Here is a 22,474-nt window from a genome sequence, read left to right on the forward strand (position 1 = left end):
GAAAATTAGTCTTTGTTATAAAATAGTTATTTTACATACTGTTCTCTTTTTTTTTGTGCTACCGAATTGGCTGAGTGTATTTTGGAAACTACTTTATTGATTGAACAACATGCTATTCCCGACTTTTATATGATATCTGAACCTGACGAACACCACCAGAATCACTGGACGGAACATAAAACAAATAGATGCAAAAAAAAAAATAGATGTGAAAAGTATTTTATTTATTTACTTTTGACAACATTTGGAAGACTCATGATCTATGCCCATCCCCCCCTCCACCTTTCCTAAAGGTAACTGCATGTCAGTAAAGATAGACAATTACATTAATAGAATTCAACAGCACAGGTCCTGAAGAAGTTCTCAGGTGTTTTTTTTGTTTTTTTTTAAGCCTGCTGGCACTTGTGGAATGTGCACGCTTTCTGGAGTTCTGCAATAAAAAAAACACATTTTGTAGAATCTCTCTTTTTACTTCATGACAAGGTGTTTGCTGAAATCTTTATGATACATTTTACTAGATCCTTCTAGTTCCTTACAGTACTTGTTTATATTCTCTAATAAGCATTAGAAAAACTTTAGAAAGTCATTGCACCAATTAATTATAATTTGGTGAGATTTTCTTAAGACACACACACAAACATGCACACACAGTTTTTTTTAAGATGTAAATTTGTTTAGTAGCTTGGCAAGTTTCCCACTTTTTTAAATTATATTTATTGACACTAATAAGGGGGTCAGGATTAAAATAGACCTCTTTCACTTGTTAATGCTATTTAGAACATTTTCTTTATCTCGTTACTTTAAAACATTCTACTACTGTATATCTTGGTATAGGTGGACTTATAGTGCACATGTTTACTGTGGTTTCTTGGCTCATTTAGTGCTTTTAACCCCAAATAAATACATATACTTAAAATGATTCTACAGTATTTAAACCCTTCATCATTAAAGATGGCAGCTTTTTATTACAACACCCTGGATGTCTTTAGACTAACATTGCCTGATACTTACCTGATGCCGTGCATGCTGAGAGTTCTGTTACAGAGTCATAATATTCCTTTCCAAGAAAGCCTTTGACAGTTTTTGCAGAGACCTCTATCAGACACTTAGTGGAGTCCTTGAAAAGAAGGTCCTTGGTTTCCGACTTGAACAGCTTAAATGTATCTTCATCAGTTTGAGAACCAAACTCTCTCTGTATGTACAAATAGAAGGAGTTATGAGAATCTCTTGATTAAAAGAGATGCATCAAGGTGTACAGTATCAATGAATCATGTCATTCTCTCAAACAATAAATTACAGTGTGAAAACAGTCAACAGTGTATATCAACCTTTACATGTTTGAATAGCATTGATCTTTGAATTAAGGTCACACTGGAATATACAGATTTTTATACTGCATTACACTGGTATCTGATCACTTCCTGTGGTGTAGGTCAGCACCTGATTGCAGCTAGATCATTGGAGTGTAACTGACCTACAGTACGGGGTGTGATTAGGTACCAAGAAGCAGCAGCAACTATTAACTGACTGTTGTGTTTGAAATATCTGCATACCGCCAAAGTAAGTGTATAAAAGCAAGTCACTGTGAAATTTTTGGTTTTCAGTATTTTAATGTCTTGATTTTAATCATCAAGTCATAATGGGCTTTACAAACCTGTTGATCCTTCAGTAATCGGACGACCACTTCTCTGCTTTCAGGACGAGTCATGACTGCATGTGCTGGGACTTTAGCAAGATAGCACTTCTCATAATCGCTGGGGGAAACAGTTTTTGTTTCACCATTGTAACACAGTAGCTTGAAGTCAGAGGACTTATAACCCTTGGCCCATTTAGGAATATTATCTCCTAAAAAAAAAAGATTTGAAAAGTGTTTAATTAGTTTAAAATTATGACCAAAATCAATAAAAACCCATCACTGAACTGCAGCGTTCATATGTATGCAGTATGTATGTTACGATCAGCATAGTTGGCAATGTAATATTTAATGAGCCTAAAATGGAGTGACGGAATAGCATTCAATGAAATATGTGTTACAAAATGAACTTCAAAAACAATGCAATAGTTTTGTTGTATGTGGGGCAATGATAGTTGATAGCTTGGTTTCGGAAGGTGCTATATAAATTACATTTTGTAGTCCCTCATTTTCTTCTGTATCCCCAGTCAATTTTCCTCCCTGACCCTCAGTAGTGTTTCCTGTGGACCCACAGCCCAGACTGGCAAATCAGCGCAACCTGGATTGGAACCAGTGAGCTTGATTGCATGACACACCGTGCGCTCCACAGGGTAGTGCCTTTACTAGGCGAGCCACTGAAAAAAATGCATTCCGAACCAAGGATGTGTAAATGCTGCATTCTGCAGTATTATTGTTATATCAGAGATATGACTATTTCTTGTGATTAATAATCCCCATATTAGATATTCAATTGCAGAACTAATACATCAAAGATTGAATTGGTGTACAGTATTCTTACAGCACCTTCAGTATTGTCAAACACAGTTGTGTGTTTAACAAAGGCAACATCTCCACCTTCGATCAGACACCTATACAAAGAAACAAAAGTGGTCTACAGTAAGTTTAAAGCCATGCTGAATGTCTTCATTTATAATTAATCTTTAGTTTAAAGTAGTATGTTAATTAACACTTCAAGGTCTACAGGGGTATTTGAATTATCCTCCTAAAATTGAACATGATTGTGGAACACTTTTTTAAAAGTTATTTTAAGATATGTAAATATTTCAAATATAATACTATAAATAAACTGCTGATCACATGGACTTACATGGAGTTTGAACTAAAGGGATTAGGTACCAGGAAGTTGCAACAACTTTATCTATAGTTTTGAGATTTCTGCATATTCTAAATTAAAAAAATACAAGCATAAAATACAAGCAAAAGAACCAAAAAGTTTTAACAGTAAAAAACGGACCAGTGCTAATATTGCTGGTACTAACATGCAGCAAGATGGATTTTAAACCCTTGATTAGCACTTGTGAACCATGCTATCGCAATGAAATGCCTGCTGATTACAGCTGCTGCATCTAGTATACTACAGTATACCACAAGTGTGTAAAACATTTATCTTTAAATGGTAATTACTGATTTCAGTTTAAATCATGCATCATGCATTTTAATTATAGTACAGATTATGACAGGTACTTGAAACAATTCACTCATTTCAAACAATGGCCAGCCCCAAGTGCTTTGGATTCTTTGGAGACACTGCACTGTACCGGGGCTAATCTGTTTGCACTCCAGTGAGAAGTATGTGGTGTAAAGCTACCTGAGTGCCCCAGAATATCCATAGTATGACTCAGAGTCATTTTCTAAGCATTTGGAATCGTCGCCTCCAATAGTAGCCTTTTTATCTCCAGCACACAGGGAGCACAAGCTGGAGGTTTTGTTTGCTCCGGGAGCGCAGCTCTGGCTGAAGAATTTAGCTGTTTAAAGAAAAAGTGACAATTCAGCATGCAGTGCTGGAGAAGCTGTTCACTTCTACTCAGTGTCGGGAAAGTTACCGTTGAAAAAAAGTTACAAGTTACTTGAACAAAATAGTAACATTACTTTGAAAATGTTTTTTAAATACAGTTACAAATAGTTACTTTTAAGGCACAGTTTACATTGTACAGCTATATATATATATATATATATATATATATATATATATATATATATATATATATATATATATATATATATATATATTGTTTTGGTCAGGCTGCAGCTCAAAATATATTTTAAAGATCCAGCTATTGAATCTGTCTGAAACTGGATTGATTACAATTACAAGTTACTGAAAAATGTAATTGCAGGGCTTGAATTTCAGCGCAGGATCGCAGGAATCGCACATTTTCCAAGCTGCTCCCGCAACTTTCAGTGCGGGACAATCCCACAGAGGTATTTGAAGACACCAAGCTAATGTATTTTTCACCCAATTTAGAATGCCTGAAACGCTACAACAGTCTTTAAGTAAGTGGGTGTCAGTGACGAAAGCACTATGAGCCGCATTCTGCGTAGTTCTGGTTAAAATAAATAAATAAATAAATAAATAAATAAATAAATAAATAAATAAATAAATAAAAGTAGTGCTGGATATTTTAAGTGCCGCGAGACTTTATTCTCTCGTATGTTATTCTCGGTCGCTATATTTAAGCATTATAGAAACTCAGTACAATGCAGTAAGTAAACAGTTTTGAAAAAAAAAAAAAGACGATATTAAGTCTATCTAGGTGTTGTTTTTCAAGCGGTGACTTTCGCTTTAACTTAGCCCCATTCATTTTGGGGCGCCAGCTCACCGAAGGTTGCACTCATTACTCAGGCACCGTAAAAGCCACCTACCTGGTTCATGGCTTGTTTAAAAGTACAGATTCGGGGCTTTCCAAAGACATATTGTATTCAGTGTGTGTGTGTGGTACTCCTAGCCGGAACTACACTCACCTGAAGTTAAGCCTCTCAGCATGTGACAGAGAGTTAACAGCTTAGGTTTCTTTTTGAATCTCTTGCTCAGTGTAGCAGCTAGACTGAAATGGGTGGTATCATTGGAAAGCTTAGAAGCTCAGTTTTTGGATCCCCCCCCCCCCCCATTTGGCTGCAGCTTAGGGGGGAAATCCCCCCAGCACACGAAAATGAAATTCAAGCCCTGAATTGTCTCTGTGCCATCTTTCCTGTCATTAATCAACCAGATGCTTCCTGTAATGACTGACATGTTTTCCAGCCAGTGACATGTTTTAACCTCCAAAACACTGCTGAGGTGACCTAGGAAACACTAACTGGCTTCAAGAAATGATGGCGTGCAAATTAAGAGTTTTCTATAACCTAGTATATTTAAAATGAATAAAAGCATGTCTGCAATGTGCTTCTTTCACAGTCGACGCATGAGATCTATGTGTGCAGCAAAAGGAAGTGAACAGCAGGTAAGATGCAAGTATTTTCCACGGAGAACTCATTAAAAGTGCAGACAGTACTTACTGAAGTCACAGTCTTTGATAGCTGTTTTCTTGAGAATTCCCATTGGAATGTTCCAACCTGCAGTCCGTCCTAAACCTGTGTGGCAGGATTTTGCACCTTTTAGGGTGTCCCAGGTGAGTGGCGAGTCTTTCTTCACAACTGCCACAGCATAGTAGGAGCAGGAATAACAAGGATTCAGTGGGGCTGTTGGGCAGAGGAAGAACACACAAACAAGTTATATTTAAGAATTAAAAAACATAGATACTAGAGTTAGGTGTCAAAAGTAATGACGGCTGCATGGTCTGTTAATGAAATTATGATGTTAAAACAATTTTTATGTACAGAGATTTTTTTTTTTGTAAAAGTTTAATTTAGAGCTGTGTTTTGACATGAATTGATCAAAATAGGTTTTTGTTTTTACATGAAAATGACTTTTCCTTACGTGCCATTATCTATCAACACAAAACTGTGCTGTTTGTTTATTTTGCAATTGTTAATACATTTTATATTAACCAATTAACCCTTCCTCTTCAGTATACTGCAGACAGTTTGCATGTTTACAAAAAACATGCATGGCATCCTAGTGGTTGCTGGTTGCTTAATTAAGGTGTTTCCATTACAGTTTCTCATCTGGCATGTAGGTTGACTGCTGAACAAGTTCTACAGTAATTCCCTCTTTGGTTCCTATGCAGTAGTGTGCATGAATCTGATTTGTACTGTTATATATAGCAGGGGTTCCCAAACTGTGGTCCTGGGTGGGCCATGGGATTTGTTTCTATTAATAGCGAGAAGCAGGAGCCGACGGCAGCTGTAACTGCAGAAAAATAAAGTGTAGCAAGGGCGTATTGGCGGACTGTCAATCAAAGCAGAAATTCACAATTCAGAGCGAACAGATTTGAGAGTGTATAAATGCAGGTTTGGAGACCTTGCTTGTGGCGGCCTGTGCACGGTTTTGCTGTTGTGCATATTTATTAACAAATGTAGGTTAATTTTTTAATTTCTAAATTATATTTTTGGTTTTGCTGTTTTGCATTTTTATAAACACATTTAGGTTCATTTTTTTATTAGTAAATAATATTTTTGGTTGTGCATTAATAAAAATAAGATTTATATACGATTGTTTGACCTTACATTAAACGTTTCTCAAATTAGTCCTTTTAAGGTCATTCACAACTATTTTCTTAATTAATAATGTGCATTATTCAACACATGGGACGAATTTAAACTTACCGCATTCATCACCATTATCTTCTCCAGTTGGTCTGAACAACATTGCATGGTGCTGTTGATTTTATTTCCGTCTCAAATGTCAAGCCGGTCGAGAGTACCAACCTCATGCTCGTATAGGCCACCACAGCTAAGCCACCACGAGTAATATCTCCAAGCCTATATTTATACCCATCTCAACAGATCGCCTGTCTGTAGGTGGGATGTAAAACGAGAGCTCTGACAATAGGGCAGTGTTAAGGTCATGTGATCGCTCTGCTGGTAGATGTAAAAAGTGTGTTCAGTATTAATAAAATTACAATATGTCAAATACGCTACCAAAGAATATGTTTTAAAAAGTATAAAAAACAAAAAAGGCAGCTACAGGTGCTGGAATGGGTTTTTTCTTTTGTAGAAACGTTTTCATATTAACTTTTGTACTTGATAACATTCATTTAAAAATTCAATTGATGCCTATGGTGAATACGTTTTTTGTGAGTAATTAGCTATAACATTTAAAATATTGAGTACTTAGATGTATGTTTCAATATTAACTAAATCAAGTTATTAATCAAACTGATAAATATTGTTACATACCGGTAATTGATTTATTAAAACGTTTGGATTTACTGCTATTGTATTGATTACTGGCTCGTTCACAGTCGTCTTAAAATAACAATAGAATATGTTTTGTTGGAAAATAATAATAGTAAAAAAAAAGTTTTATGACTGAAATTTCGCTGCAGATGGATTTCTTTTCAGAAGTTTTCCTTTGGTTAAGCAGTGCAGCTGCCCTCCTTGTTTTTTTTTGGGGGGGGGATGCTGAATGTGATTTTGCAGGTTGTATTTGGTTGTACAGAGGAGTGGCAAAAAAAGTAACTTATGCAAGTCTGTCGTTTCCTTCTGTATTGTACGCGTTCGTCTTTTTTTGTGCATGACAGTTCAGCGTGAGAGGAAACGGCTGAGAGGTAAAGGACAGTTTAGATTAGGTTTATTTATAATGTTACAGGTTTAAACATATAAAATGTTTTTTAATTTGACATTTTCCCAAGGAGTGCTAATAGTGGGCTGCAGTGCCCAATGCAGCTGATCAGGTGGGCCTCAGGTAAAAAAGTTTGGGAACCCCTGATATATAGGATACATTATAATGGAACTGAAACAAGATACATACAAAAGGAAAAAAAAAGATTTACCATTTTCTGCTGGTAATGCGCATACATCTGTGGATTGAGAGAAAAGTTAGAATTCACTTTTTGCTGTTTACACTTCCATAACCCCCTAAGTATATACTAATCCCTGACCCATTAATACTGTGCATAACATTATTCCATCAGCACTAAGACTAACAGTCTCCAATTGGGTTGGCTCCAATTGTGGAAGTGCAAAGGTTTCCATAATGAAGATAGCATGGTTATTTCCTTGCTTTATTGAATTTTGGTATGCTTTTACCATGGAATACCACAGCTACCTTTTAAAGGAGTCATTCCTCCAGTTTGGATACAAGCATCACTAACAATCATGATTATTTTGTTTTGAACTGGAGCTGTATAGCTCAGACACTAAGGTCCCAATTTTGAACAGCAACGTATTTCTTTGCAGCAGGTTTCATGTGGTTGATGTATTTCTTTTCAGAGAGATGTGCTGAGAACCGCTGCATTCATTTTAAAACAAAGCCCTAAGCGGTTGTAGTGGCAGTGGTCCTTACCTGCTTTGTAGCTCTCTACCATGACGGGCACAAGGCCGCATTTCCCTGCTGTGTAGACGTAGCCTCCGTCCATGGTGACAGCATCAGCTTCCTTTTTCTGTGAGAGACAAACAAGACTGTCATTGAAATTCAACCCCAGCCACTGCTGTAAACACAAAGCTATTAGCATTATCATTAAAAAGTAGAGTAGAATTGCTTACATCCAAAACATCAAACTCTTGTGCTAAAGAATGTCCATCATAATAAGATAAGTAGGCCTTTCCTTTTAAAAGGGTCTATAAGATGGGGATTGTACAAGTGACGACTAAAAATGAAATATTTACTACCTTTAATAGAACTACCACAGTATATATTTGCAGAAAATTAACCTGTCTATTGTCTCATTCTTATGTGTCCATGTTTTTACCCTCCAATAAATATTGACTTGCTTACTGGCATGATGATTTAGGCAGTATTTACCATGATCTTTTCAATACAGTCTTCAACAGACACTCCAGATATGCACTTAATTTTTCCTTTATCACAATCACCCGTCGTGCACGCGTTGATGGACCATGTGTCACACTTTTCTCTTTCTTTCTTACCAACCGCACACCATTTCACTGGATCTGTGGGGATGCTGGAGGGTTCCTCTGAATGAAAAAAAAGTACAAGCAAAAATGACTTGACTTTAAGTGAAATAATAGTAATACCTAGGGGTCGCTCATTGAGTATCACAATATGACTCTTTTGAGTTCAACAATGAAGTATTCCATTTCAGGCTTTTGGTGGGTTTGAAAAGACTACAAGGGCATAGTATAATTACAGTCAAAATCAGCAGAATTGTTGCTGTTTTAACATGTTTAATGAGCACAAACATACTGTCTTAGTGCAGTCTGGTTAAAACGTATCTGGGGATTACGTCTCTGCTAAAATCTCCACTTACTTTTCTTGAGAGCTTGAATTATGTGCATGTACTCAGCTCCTAGGTACAGATAGGCATTCATGTTGTCAGGGGCAAGCACCAACTTCTTGGTAGAATCTTTGAACATCAGGTTCTTGCCGCCATAATCAGAAGACTTGAAGAGGTTGGGGAATGTGTTCTGAGAAAGGGCATCAGAGAACAGAAAGTGTTCCTTTGAAAAAGGGACTTTTTCACGACGGGCAAGACAACAGATCCGTAGCATTATATAATTTGTGCAACTCTTGACAATAGTTTTTCTGAATCAGGCACTATTTGTATGTGGAGGAACAATACCTTCGCTTCTTCAAGGTACTGCCAAATTTTATGTGCCAAGTCTTTATCGCTCCTGGTCACAACAGCATGTCCAGGGACTCTGGCCAGACTACAGGACAGGTAATCACTAAGTTCTTTTCTAGAGCCATCTTTACACAGCAACTCATATTCATTGGGGTTAGCATCTAAAAGGACGAAAAGACCAAGTTTATTAAGGAAGCTATTTAGAAACATTTAATAAAGAGCAATATAGCGGGCTTTACTTTATCCTATTTATTTACAAGGCTTATGACAACATTTTAGCTTTTGCTGGGAATGATGAGGAGCAGGTTCATAGATACATAGGCTAATACCAAAAAAACAAAATAAAAAGTAATTGCTAACACTGTAAAGTGCCAAATAAAATCAGTAATCTTTATCAAGGATGTTACTTGTTTTGTTATTTGGTTCAAAAGCTGCTATAAATGGTACCATTGTTTCTTCTTCTAATGATGTTTGTTAATAATTGTTTGTTAAACATGATCCACTGTTTCTACCTGCCAGGTTTTATACTGTTTTGGCACCCAAGTGGTTTTTGTATAACCTGATGGCCGAACACTGTAACTGCACTAATGCATTTTAAAGACAAGTTTGGTGGGTTTAACTGAGGGGAGATTTTATGCTTACCTAGGACTGTAAGGTGTTTGACAAATGCAACATCACCTTTGCCATCCTTCAGGCATCTGAACAAAGTCAAGGAAATGAGAGTGTCATTAATTAACAGAACAGAAATCAAAATGGTAAACGTGAAATTGTTTTTCTGGGTTCTGGGCCTGGGCTAGTGAAAGTAATTCTATAGTCCCACACCAGCAGTCCATCACAAAAAAAAACAACACGATTTAGTACAATTGGTACAAGACACAGGCAGTATCCACAAAAGAGGTTACACTTTGGAAGGGCATGTAAGAGGGTGTAGGATCCTCCAGGACAGGCTAGCAGGGCAATGTGCCAATACACTGCCACTGTAAGTGAAATCCCAGCCCTGTGGATAAATATATAGGATTTCCATCTCTAGTGCTGATATCAAACATGGCTTTGGACTCGATTACTTTCCTAATGCTAATTTAATAAGAAACCATAGGTTTAACACTGCCTAAAAAGCCTGGGTTCCACAGCTGTAAATACATAATAGCTGTCATGAAAAAGAAGATACATCATTGTTTTGTTGTTCAGATTTTTCCAGACACAATAAATTTACTTCCTGCATTGCAGGTAAAAGGCCTTTACACATTATACTACACAAAAGAATGGAGGCAGTATCAGGTGGGGCCCCTTTATCTGTAAAACAGGAAGTGAATGGGGAGTGGTCACTGAGTACTACCATGACCGATATTTAACGGACAGTAAATGGGCTTTACCTCAAATGGAAAAATGAAGTTAAAACAAACAAAAAAGCAAACCAGAAGTGGAAAAGTGGTTCCCCTGAGGGAAATTTCAGCAATGATCAAAGCGGGTGGTTTACTGGTTTGCAGCTGATTATGTTGGTCTGGGAGACTAGGTGCTGGTTAAAGAGCTGTTTAATCTGGTCCAAATAAAAACAGGTCCATTAAAAATCTCCTCACTGCAAAGTCTGTTTGTGGTCTGCACTCCTAAACAGATCTATTTGCTCTGAAACTTCCCTGGGATTTGAGATACCTGCTGGGAACCCAGTAAGAGGCCAGTAAATATCTCTTCCAATTCCAACTGTGTAACTTTACAGGACCTTGAATATAAAACATTTTTTAATATGAGATTAGTAATGAAGCAGAACTTACTTGAAAGCCCCTTCATAATCGTAATAAGGTTCCACGTGTGAACGGGCGCAGTTGGTACACAGCTCGCACAGCTTTGGGTACAGGTCCTTGGCTGCTCCTGGTACACAGCTTGCAGAAAAGAACCTGGAGACGGCTGCAAGGGAGAAAACAATTCTAACTTGAGTCCTATTCACAGAGCTTTTTGCATTGATCTTTTTAAAAAGTAATAAAGTGAATCATCTATCCAAACCTAACCATTAATCCAAAGTGCTGTATGTGAATAAAAAAACTAAAAAAACTATATGAATATAATTTTGATTTTTTATTTAACATCATGTAATCAAAGAAACTAAAAAATGAGATTGCAAAAGTCTATCAGAAGGCATAATAGTTGTACAGTGTTTCATGTTAAACTTCAAAATGTCAAATTTTTTAATGTGACAAGTATGTGGAAAACTACAAAGTGGTATATAATTCAATATCATTATTCAGCACGTTTCATTCGACTTTATGAAGCAAAATGAATTAATTCTATAGGGTGATGTAAAACGTTTGGCCATAGCTGTAATAACATGTTCATGACATGTGGCAGTCTGTCACTGAGGGTATACTGATTAATCCATTATAATGAAATGGAAATGAAGTTGTATTGCCCTTACCACTTTCAATTAGTTCTGTCTCCGGTCCATCCCACTTTAGGATCCCCTCAGACACCAGAGCCCCAATAGGGATGTTCCAGCCTGCAGACTTGCCCAGTCCAGTGTGACAGGACTTCTTTCCTTTTAGCTCTTTGAAAGAAAAGCCACTGCCCTTCTTGACAACAGCCACAGCATAGTAGCAAGTATCAGAAGTAGCTATGGGGACAAAAAAAACATTAACCATTAGAATTTCAGATTTGCTTTAGTCTAAAGTAAACCATTTAAAGTGATTGTAGCTGCCAAAATACTTCAATACATTTTACATCACTTCAGTTTTATTAAAAAAAAAAAAAAACTTTTGAAAAAACTTTCACTTTAAAACATGATATCTGATACCAGGTTAAGGAATTCTCTGTTTGCAGTGCATGCTTTCAGATTGTCTTGTCCTGAGTGAAATCATCCCCACCCTTTGGACCATCTACAATCTTTTGTTTGTGCACAAAGTTAACAGTAGGACTTTTGTAGGACGCTCTTTGTTTTTGTGGATTTCAGAATTCCTTTTTTGTTGCTTGTGCTACAAAAAACTCTGTCAGTTGCCCAAAGGAATTCCCAACAGTGCCAGTCATGTGACTATCAACGGCCAATAAAGCCACCAGATGGCCTAGCCAAGGGCGTGCGAAAAACAGTAATGTTAAAATATTGTCATTAACAGTGACACTGTAGGTAAAGTTAAACGTAAAAAACTGCTGCTGCAAGTCAAAGGACTATAACCATAAAGTACATCTACTGAAAGACAATACCTAATACAACTAACAAATAGTTTCAGTTCAGAAAAAGTAATAAAATGTAATATGTGGGCACCCACACTATCCAACCACATGTACTGAGATATTGTTAGGATGGAGAGACAGGTGTTTCTCTAGTCTTGTGACAGCTCCTCTTTTCTTAAAGTTCTTAGACCATTTACATTTTTTGAATATACATTATCTGTTATAAACCCTTTTTTCAACCTACAGAGTCAGGCTTCTGACTTTCAGGAGTAAATATTGTCGGTTTTAGAATTGACCACTAGGGATGTGCAACTGTATTTTCTGCCCCAACTGCAACTGTGGCAACTGTGGAAAATCTATATTCCAAAAGACTTGTTTAGTTCTAGGTGATGTATTTCTCCTGAAAAAATATGACCTTTTTTCATATGGGCAAATTGCAGGCAAATTGCCCCCACGATAGTAAATGTATTATATTGGGCAATTTAAACACAGAGTAGAGTGCTGTTAGACATCTCTGGTATAATATAATGCAATATTTTACAGTGTGATGTATTATTTTTGATAAAAATAAGTGTTTTGGCTAATCCCTTCCATTGGAGAATACCTCTGTAATGTTTACAGTCTGTAAAGTCAAATAGATTATCATACTTTCACCATAGTCTTCAGCAATGACTGGGTGAAGGTCATAGTTTGCAAGGCTAGCTTCATAAATATCCCCACCATCCAGCGTTATTGCATCTGCCATCCCAGTCTAAAAAAAAAAGAACATGGTTACTTCTCTTACTCCTATATATTACATATTTTACACTCATTTGGGTCTCTGGCGTTATTGACTCAGGAGGTTTCACCCAGATGTTGGTCCTATTTCACAGTATTGAGATACACCACTGTTTAGATCAAGACCCAAATGTTGGTTGCTAGCACCAAGTTCCAAACCAGGAAGACTGAGTTTGAGCTTCATTTGTGAGCTATTTAAAACAACATGAAAAAAGAAAACTGTCCTAACATTGATTTGTTATAAACAGACATGCTCTGCCCCACACCTCCAGTCATTATGTTAGTACTGCAAGTCACACTTACCTTTATTGCTTCAATGCACTGCATTGTATCCTTTTTCTCCAGACAGGTAAAGTGGCCGGTAGCTGTCTTCAGGGCTTCACATTTCCTCTGCTCCTGTGGGGACTTGTTGCACCACCTGACAGAATCGGCAGCTGGTGCTGCAAACGAATAAGCTGCAGGAAAACATTACACAAGACGTCTAGTTATTAATTCTACAACAGAAATACTGCAGTCATGGCAAACAAGGAATTTGATCAAGTGCCTAAACATTTTTTAACCAAATGACATTATTTGACTAAACACATTTTATTACCCAGACATTCATTAGGAGGCTGTGGTCCAGTGGTTAACGAAACTGGCTTATAACCAGGAGGTCCCCGGTTCAAATCCCACCTCAACCACTGGCTCATTGTGTGACTCTGAGCAAGTCACTTAACCTCGTTGTAAGTAACTGATATACCGGTATATACTTAATGACTATTTTCTAGACAACCTCGTGGCATGTACAAGTTTCTTCCACAAGTCTAGCATTCAGATCGAAAATCATATTTACTGTATTTACCAACATTAACTCTAAACAAATATTGTTACAACTGAGAAAATTTAAATGTTTACCAAGGCTATTAAAATCAGTGCATGGGAGTCTTTTTTTGTGTATTTCGATCTGAAAAAATGCCAATAAAGGTCATATTTATGGATTTGAAGGATAGCTTTATTAAGATGTATATATATATTTGAAATACTGACCCATGCTACAAAATAATACTACAGCCTCCACAGAACCGGAGGACAAACAGTAAATAACTTAAATAAGCATTATATGGTGACATATCCCACATGTTGGTGTAAAAAAAAGTAGAAAGAAAAAATATTAGACTTCTTCCTATAGGATTTACATGTGACAACCAACCCCCAAAACTAGGTGACAACCTGCCCCAACCAGACTTTACATGATAATTTAATTCTCTCAGTACCACTGGGAAAACCTACTGGGTTTTTTTTACACCAAAAGATAGCCAGTATGTGGTTCTATTAACATGGCCATCAGTTCAAACAAACTCCAATACTACTAAGAGTTATAACATAAATAACAAGATATACATTTTTTACTTTGGGTATGAAAAAAAAAAATGTGCTAACCTTTATGTTAGATGGAATTGACCTCAAATTACAAGATGGTTGAGTTCCAGACAATAGAACACACATTTCATGTTAGTACACCTGCCTGCACCATCTATGTTCTACAGGGAGTGGGGTTTGGGATAATAATGCATAATAAAGATGAGGTTTGGAGAACCACATTTTCTGAAGTACTTGTGTTTTCTGATTATCATTGGGAAACTGTTTAGAACGTTAGTTTAAAGTTATTTTATTTGATATTCATTATTTAACATGGCGTGTTTATTAATAAGTAACCTACAATAGCAAGTACCAGCTTCAAATGTATTAGCTTACTGAATGTAACAGCTTCACTTGTATTATTATTATTATTATTATTATTATTATGCGACAATCTGCACATCTACTCAACTATGAATCTCAACGTCAACTGCTGCGGACATTTGAAACGTTTAACACGTACCGTTAGGCTATAAATATATATATATATATATATATATATATATATATATATATATATATATATATATATATATATATATATATATAGTTTTGCTCGTTTTATGATTAAATGATCAAATTAACAGCAAATGGTAAAAACAGAGTTATTAGTTACCTGTCAGCCCCAATAGCAGCAGCGCATGGAAGAGAGAATTCATGATGGCCCTGTGCTCTGTGGAGAGCTGCAGGACAGTTGATGGTTTTTGATGAGTTGTTGAACTGGAATCACAAACTGCTCCTCGAGTTTGTGCAGACTGTACTGTTGGCTCTCTGTCTTTTTATAGGGAGCGGGGCTAGCTGAGTTAGCAAAAAAAAAAAAAAAAAAAAGAAAACTCACTGTTTACCCAAGACCTTGTCCAGTCTTACCAATTACCGGCAGAGATCAATGTGGTTTAGTTAGTAAAAGGGAGGGGTGTTGTGTGATTGATTGAGTGATGACTGTTGGTATTTTTTAGGGAATTTCCCCTTTACCGGGTGATAAATACCTCAAGGCTTCACGTTAAGTGTCTAACAGGGTACTGTTTTATGGCAGCTACCACTTCAAGTCCCTGCAGGCAACAGTTTGTGTAGCTGTTCTGCAAATTCACTGGGTGAGACTAAAGCATTTGTTACGGTGCCAAATTTACGAGTGTTATCGATGTAAAGGGAAAACAGAACTGAAGTTGATCATGGTACTGCCCGGTAGATGTGCATTTTTCCCATCTCTCGGGGCTTTACAATGCTTCCATAAAGTATGCTTTACCATGTCTTTACATGTTGTTACATTTTACTGTGTTTCTTATGGGGTGTCAAACAGGCAATATATCAACTTTGATATATATATATATATATATATATATATATATATATATATATATATATATATATATATATATATATATGCATCAATGTTTGATATATGTATTGACTTGGAGCAGGCACATTGTTAGTAAACTCAGGGGGGGTCCTGATCCTTATTTTTGTAATACATGTAGCCTAACATTTATTTTAACCAAAGCGTTATTAAAAAAAGCGTTTTTTAATTGAAAAAAATAATAAATAATTAATATATACAGGTATATTATTAGAACTAGTCTTTCCATTGGACTACTAAGGGGCTTTCCTCCTAATATGTAATGAGTAATAGGAGTGTTGCGTACAGTATTTATGAACCGCTGCATAGCGTCAAAAAAAATAAAATAAATAATATATATATATATATATATATATATATATATATATATATATATATATATATATATATATATATATATATATATTGATGGACAAAAAAAAGTGTCTTTATATTGTCGAGAGCATAGAGAGGAAACCTTTTCTGCATCAGGGTTAATGGTTCTTGTAATTAAAACGACGTCTACTGAGCCCAACTGCCAAAACTCTGTTTAAGATTATACTTTAATTGATTACTCCTAAAATGTCAAATGCAGATATACGAGAGTATTTACTTGAAATAGCCAGATGCATATGTGAGGAGCACAGGCTCACTTTGTTTTGAATTGTTTTGAACGCACATCCAAATGTCTTAAAGATCATCTTCATACTGTACTTCAACTGCATTTCTTATTGCTCTTCATGCACTACCCATACCAAATGTATATTTTACCGATACCTTAAATCGGAACTTACTGCGCAAATAAACAATATAATAATTCAAATTTAAGATCAAATCAATATAATGCAAGTGCTCATTTTTGTGCTTCATTTGCCTTCTGATGTTTCAGTGATTTTTCGTGCTGAAGCTCATCATTCCGAGTTCCACATTAAAATAAGTCCAGCTTGCAGGAAGCGTGTCCTTTTCCAATCTTGCTTTCAGCTATAAAACTAAGGTTGTAGTTAGGGTGGCCACCTGGCTCCAGATTTACTGGTCGCTTTGAGACAACGGGAATTCAAATTTATCTCTAAACTGAAAGCAATTAATGTGTAAATTAACCATTACACCTTTGCTAAAATGAATAATGGTGCTTAATTACCATGTACATGATACAATTGTATAATCAGTGTTAGACTGGGGGGTGGACGCATGTGGACTCCGTCCACCCATTATTTTTGGTGAAACGCCATTGTTCACACTCCATCTACATTGTTATTTTTCTTGAACAGAAGCCTATTTTATTTCTTCCCAATACTTCATCGTTTAATGTTCCCGACGCAACTTTTGCTTTTACTGCGTCTGTGTGTGCACTCTAGCGAAACAGCAATTCGAGTTGTACTGAAATTGACAAACTGCACCAGGAACTGTAATTGACGTGACAACTGGTTGAGGGCGATTTCATTTAATTTTTTTTTAAAGAATGTTATCACATAATAATAACATGTGTTGATTCAGTTCAACATTTCTCAAATAAACTAAGTTAATAGTATAACAGCTGGTCTTGTTTTTTCCCTTCCAAAAATGACAAACACTATCTAAACAGATTCGATGAAAAATAGCATTTGCTCCAAACAGGCACTGCCTCCTTGTGTTCATAACAAGATCTCTCGATATGCTGAAAATAATTGTGAAAGCGCAGAATACTAAGCGAAATTTGTTTAATAGCATATCGGAGTTTACAAAGACACTGCACATCTGTTTTACTATGGGCTATAATAGCCTTCCATTCTTAATTTTATTGCATACAAATTTTGCTATTTTGTCCGATTTTTATTTTTTTTTCTTTCTTTTTTAAATTTTAAGCATACAACTTAATAAGATGGCTTTGTGCTTTATTGTGTGTTGTATAGGTATAATTCGCAATATATTCTGGTAGGCTCCAGGTTTTTTTGGTGCTTTGATAGTAAGTTATTTTTCGATTTTTATTTTTTGAGTACTTCTAGGGTGTTTTTTTGATGTTTATTATGATTTGCTAAAAGCGTTTATTTTTGGAAATTAAAAAGAAACGGCTCTCAAATACAGTAGTCTACAGTAACTTTCGGTTTCTATAAAATAAATGCATTTAGAATCTCACTTGAGCAACGCATAAACCTTCAACATATTACATGTAGGTTTAATGTTAGACTAATACATATAATGTAACTTTAATAGTAGATGTCTTGTGCACCTTTAAGATTCAGGTAATGTAGAAGTGCAGTCCGGTCCCGTTAGATAGGCGCGGCAGCAGATGGTGATTGAGGAGCCGAATCAGTGTTGATTGAATCTCGCTGCCGAGAAACAAGATGTAAGAAAGCTGGCTGCCCTTCACGCCACCCCAACATCAGTGATGTGGATTTATTTCATTTGTGGTGTTTTATGATGTTTAGAAAGGCATTAGGTATTGTAATGAGTGCTGTTGAGACGGGTGATTTTGTCAGTTTGTAACCTTTGTACACATTTCGCTCTTTTTACATTTTAAGCCGGTGTTATTTAAATTGAATAATTGAAACATCGAATTTTAAGGCAGAAACCGCGATATTTTATGTTACAAACCAATCAGTTTACATAAAGACATTCTGATAGTATTAACATGTTTCCAACCATCCTACTCTGATCCTCTTTAAACATTTTAATCATGTTTTATTTTGTGTTTTAAATATTTTGTTATTACATATTAGAATATTGAAAAAATTGGAGAAGATTCGATCTGGCTTGGCATGCAGCAATACTATTTCTTCAATTGGATGTATGCCACTGTAAATGTGCCAGTGAAGCTTTGCCCCTGGACCCCACTGGGGCCTGGGGTCACAAAACCCCTTGCGGGTAGGAAAATGTGCACCATTGATTAACATTGGTTAAACCTATAGAGTCCACTCACTATTTTCTGAGTCTAACCCTGTATATAATTATAATAAGAATGAATAAAATGCTTATGTATTATTATTATTATTATTATTATTATTATTATTATTATTATTATTATGTATTTATTTTTTGCAGCCACTTAGTCGCTATTTATTTTCTGTTCGTCGATATTCAATCACAATAGTATGCAAATACTCTCCATCTGAAGCCAGGTGTGCTTCAGCACGAAAAATATCAAATATCAATCTATATATATATATCAAATATTGATGTATATATACAGTATATCAAATAGCAATCAATATATATCAAACATTGATGTATATACAGTATATCTCAAAGTTGATATATTGCCTGTTTGGCATCCCGTAGTTTCTACATTGGTAAACATATCAAGTAAAGAGCTGTTCTTACTTTTTTTTTTTTAATAAAAGAGCTCGAAGGTTGACCAGTGAGTGCTTAAAGAGCCATACAAAAATAAAACATTAAAATAAAAGGCGGACTAATCACGAGAGAGAGAGAGTGAGAGAGACTACAACCAGACTACACTTATCCAAAGCCAGGTCTAGTCCAGTGTTTTCTACCAGTTCCTACTTTTAACCATTAAAAAAATTAGTTTCTGACTTCTTTGTTAAGGTGTAGCTGTGGATAACTCCATTGACAACCTTTGAGGCATATTTTACAATATACAGCTATGGCCAAAAGTTTTGCATCACCCTGTAGAATGAACTCATTTTGCTTCAAAAAGTCGAACGAAACTGGCTGAATTACACACCACTTTGTAGTTTTCCATATACTTAACGAAAAACTGACAAAAATGAAAAATGTGACATTTTGAACTAACCTGAAATACTGTACTACTATTATAGCTTCTAGTAGACATTTTCAATATTGTTTTGTCTTTTTTTTGATTATATGATGTTAAATAAAAGATCTAATTTATGTTCATATAATTTTTTTTTTATTTATTATGTCTCAATCCTAAAATTCTAGATGATGCAAAACCTTTGGCCATAGCTGAATATAACAGTACTATAAATATTTGCTTGATTGCATTGTACCCATAATAGAATATAATGTTTACACTGTTTGTCCTTTTGCCATATAATTATTACCCAACAACCACACATGATATTAATCCACATGCCTATCTTCCGATTGTATGGTAGAGTATGCATACCTCCAGTATATTATTATTATTTTTTTCTTAACAGACGCCCTTATCCAGGGCGACTTACAATTGTTATAAGATATCACATTACACATTATTTCACATTATACAGATATCACATTATTTTTACATACAATTACCCATTTATACAGTTGGGTTTTTACTAGGTAAAGTACCTTGCTCAAGGGTACAGCAGCAGTGTCCCCCACTGGGGATTGAACCCACAACCCTCCGGTCAAGAGTCCAGAGCCCTAACCACTACTCCACACTGCTGCCCTATTATTTCGTATGTAGCAGCCAACATACTACACTTTACTATGATATACAATATGCAATACCATAGAATTCTATAGTTAACTAGTGTTTTGATCATTAATTATTTCAAAATCAACAGTGTCTTCTCAAGATAATTTGCTAATTTAATTTTGACACACTTAGCCCACACCTTCATTATTTTTATTCTATTAGAACATGTGTCTGTAAGGGATCTCTGGTGTGGTTCTGAGGGGAGAGGTGTTTCTGTGTGTTTGATTTACCAGCAGTATTTTCAGTGGAATTTCCTCACTCAGAATGATAAATTGATCGGCTCCATAGTTATTTACTCAGTAAGATGCCCGTTGTATGATCCATGGAAGTAAACTAGCAGGGGCTGTGCTGATCACAGTAAATCATTCAAGCTGATTACAAAGATGATGTTCTTGCATTACAATGCATGTCTGTATTACAATTTAAATGTGTTTGTCAGTAACAATAGCTGTAAATATAACATTTTCTACAGGTATCATGAAAAACTAGCTCACCATGTAAAATGTGACATACTTATGATAGAATGTCATACCCAAGTTTTATCGCAATTGCATATGATATATAGGCATATGTAAAACTATGCCTCTACTTCATCGCCTGGGACATGTTTCTTCATGAAAACAGCTGCAGTCTAGCAAAAACAGCAAGCTGTTATTTCCATACAACAATCAACACATCTAGACTAGCCTTCTACTAAATCAGGCTTTACTGAGTTTAACCCTAAAATCTGAACCCCTTGCCATCAAGATTCTGGGCATCTATACTGGATTTTGCAATTATGAAATTCCACATGCAGGGAACCAAAAGATACAGTAAAAAAAAAGGAATCAGACTCACTCACAGTTATTATTGAGGGGTGATGCATGTTATACCATAAATTTGGCATTAATTCAACAACAAATGCTGGGAGATCTTGTAAAGTATTTTCAGATAGCACCAGGGTGAGGTTTAAAACTGAACTGTACACTTTTCTCTCCCTCTGTAATTAATTAATGACACAATGGGGAACAAAACAATAATCTCCACTCGATTTTTTATATCGGACCTCTCAGATTGGGCAATTTTTGTAACTAATCAATGTCTACTTCAAATTGGAACCCTATCACAAGTTAGCCATTATTGGCAAGAGTGAAAAGGTACAAGAAATGTAACTGCCACAGAACAGTGGGTATAAGTGTGTGGTGTATAATCGTGTGTGTTTGGTTAAATACGATCTGGAGTGGGTGGTTAATGTTTTAAAGAAAATTTCCTTACACTTCAGACTACAGTCAATAATGTTTTATCTGGGTTGACCAGTGAATTACAAATTGAACAGCTCATGGTATAGTTTCTGTTGATAAGCTAGTGGGGTGCTATCTGTGTTATAAGCTAGTGGAGTCTGTAGATCACAGTTAACAATTTCAAACTGTCTGGGCTATAAAAAATATACTGCTCTGTACATAAAGAAATAAAAAGAAAAAAGAAGTAAAGTTTAAAATGTACATAAACTGATTTACTATCAAGTCAGGACCTTTCGGACAATATGTCCTCAACTGGATGCAGGATCTAGGCAATATATTGTTCCTAAAGTTAATACTTTTCCATTCCAGGTTTCTATCAATTACCAGTAAATTTCAACATTGCGTGAGTATACAAGTTTATTTTTAAACATGTGAAAAGCCCTAAGACTTGCATATTTTGTTCGGTTTTACTATTACAGTAGAACCCCAGAGTTACGAACAACAAACGAACTGACCGGTCTAGCGAACAACAAACAAACTGACCGGTCTACCAAACACCCCACTGTCAATCGGAAGTATGCAATCACTCTACCATGCAGGCCATGCAATCAAATAGGAGCTGCTATAAGCGGTGTGCTGGTCATGGAGGCTGAATGACTGAGCAAGCTGCGTGAATGCATTTTGTTTAAAATAAAATAAAAACAAGCGCTATGTTTACCCATTGTTTTTTGCTACAGTTACAATTTTAATGGTAACTTGAATGTAGCCTTTTTCCATTTATAGTACCGTTTTAAAGACTTTAGAAACAGAACAATATGAATATTCCATTACTGTGCTGTAACCACCAGATTGAAGGTGTAGATAGCAGGTGTACACATTTATTAAAGCCATTGAAACCTCATTTTTATAGTTATGGACATTTCAAACTTACAAACAACATCCATTATCAAGGTGCTCGTAACTCTGAGGCTCTACTGTATTGTAATCACAAAAATGCAATACTGTAAAATCCCACCATATTTGGGTTCACAGTTCATTCTGGTATTTCTGAAAGAAAAGAGACAAGTAAAAGACAACTGAATGCTTGGGATGTGAGTTAAAAAACAAACTGAACTGTCCCAGTGAATGAAC

The 22,474-nt window shown here is 35.8% G+C and overlaps 1 protein-coding gene across 1 annotated transcript; it reads right to left on the reverse strand.

Moving 5' to 3' along the window:
* Positions 1-203: 203 nt before the first annotated feature.
* On the reverse strand, positions 204-15,192 carry LOC117417370 (serotransferrin-2). Its single transcript, XM_034029493.3, has 17 exons — positions 15,047-15,192; positions 13,333-13,484; positions 12,901-13,003; positions 11,504-11,698; positions 10,866-10,998; positions 9,739-9,794; positions 9,094-9,257; positions 8,782-8,938; positions 8,316-8,488; positions 7,857-7,953; positions 7,345-7,371; positions 4,967-5,149; positions 3,282-3,438; positions 2,477-2,541; positions 1,655-1,845; positions 1,012-1,192; positions 204-430 (listed from the first exon to the last, which is right to left on the reverse strand). Exons 1-17 carry the CDS (start codon positions 15,087-15,089, stop codon positions 387-389), a joined length of 2,121 nt encoding a protein of 706 aa, XP_033885384.3. The 5' UTR covers positions 15,090-15,192; the 3' UTR covers positions 204-386.
* Between the last annotated feature and the right edge of the window lie 7,282 nt (positions 15,193-22,474).

The sequence above is a fragment of the Acipenser ruthenus genome, chromosome 12 (genome assembly GCF_902713425.1).
Source record: "Acipenser ruthenus chromosome 12, fAciRut3.2 maternal haplotype, whole genome shotgun sequence".
In the NCBI taxonomy this organism is placed as follows: Eukaryota; Metazoa; Chordata; class Actinopteri; order Acipenseriformes; family Acipenseridae; genus Acipenser; species Acipenser ruthenus.

What these genes read in the sequence shown, in the direction of transcription:
- LOC117417370 (XM_034029493.3), bottom strand. Translation starts at nt 15,089, where the DNA reads ATGAATTCTCTCTTCCATGCGCTGCTGCTATTGGGGCTGACAG. An exon ending in AGTGCATTGAAGCAATAAAG is followed by an intron (nt 13,004 to 13,332) that starts GTAAGTGTGACT and finishes TTTTTTTTTTAG; the next exon opens with ACTGGGATGGCAGATGCAAT. An exon ending in TATCAAAGACTGTGACTTCA is followed by an intron (nt 3,439 to 4,966) that starts GTAAGTACTGTC and finishes TTCTTTAAACAG; the next exon opens with CTAAATTCTTCAGCCAGAGC.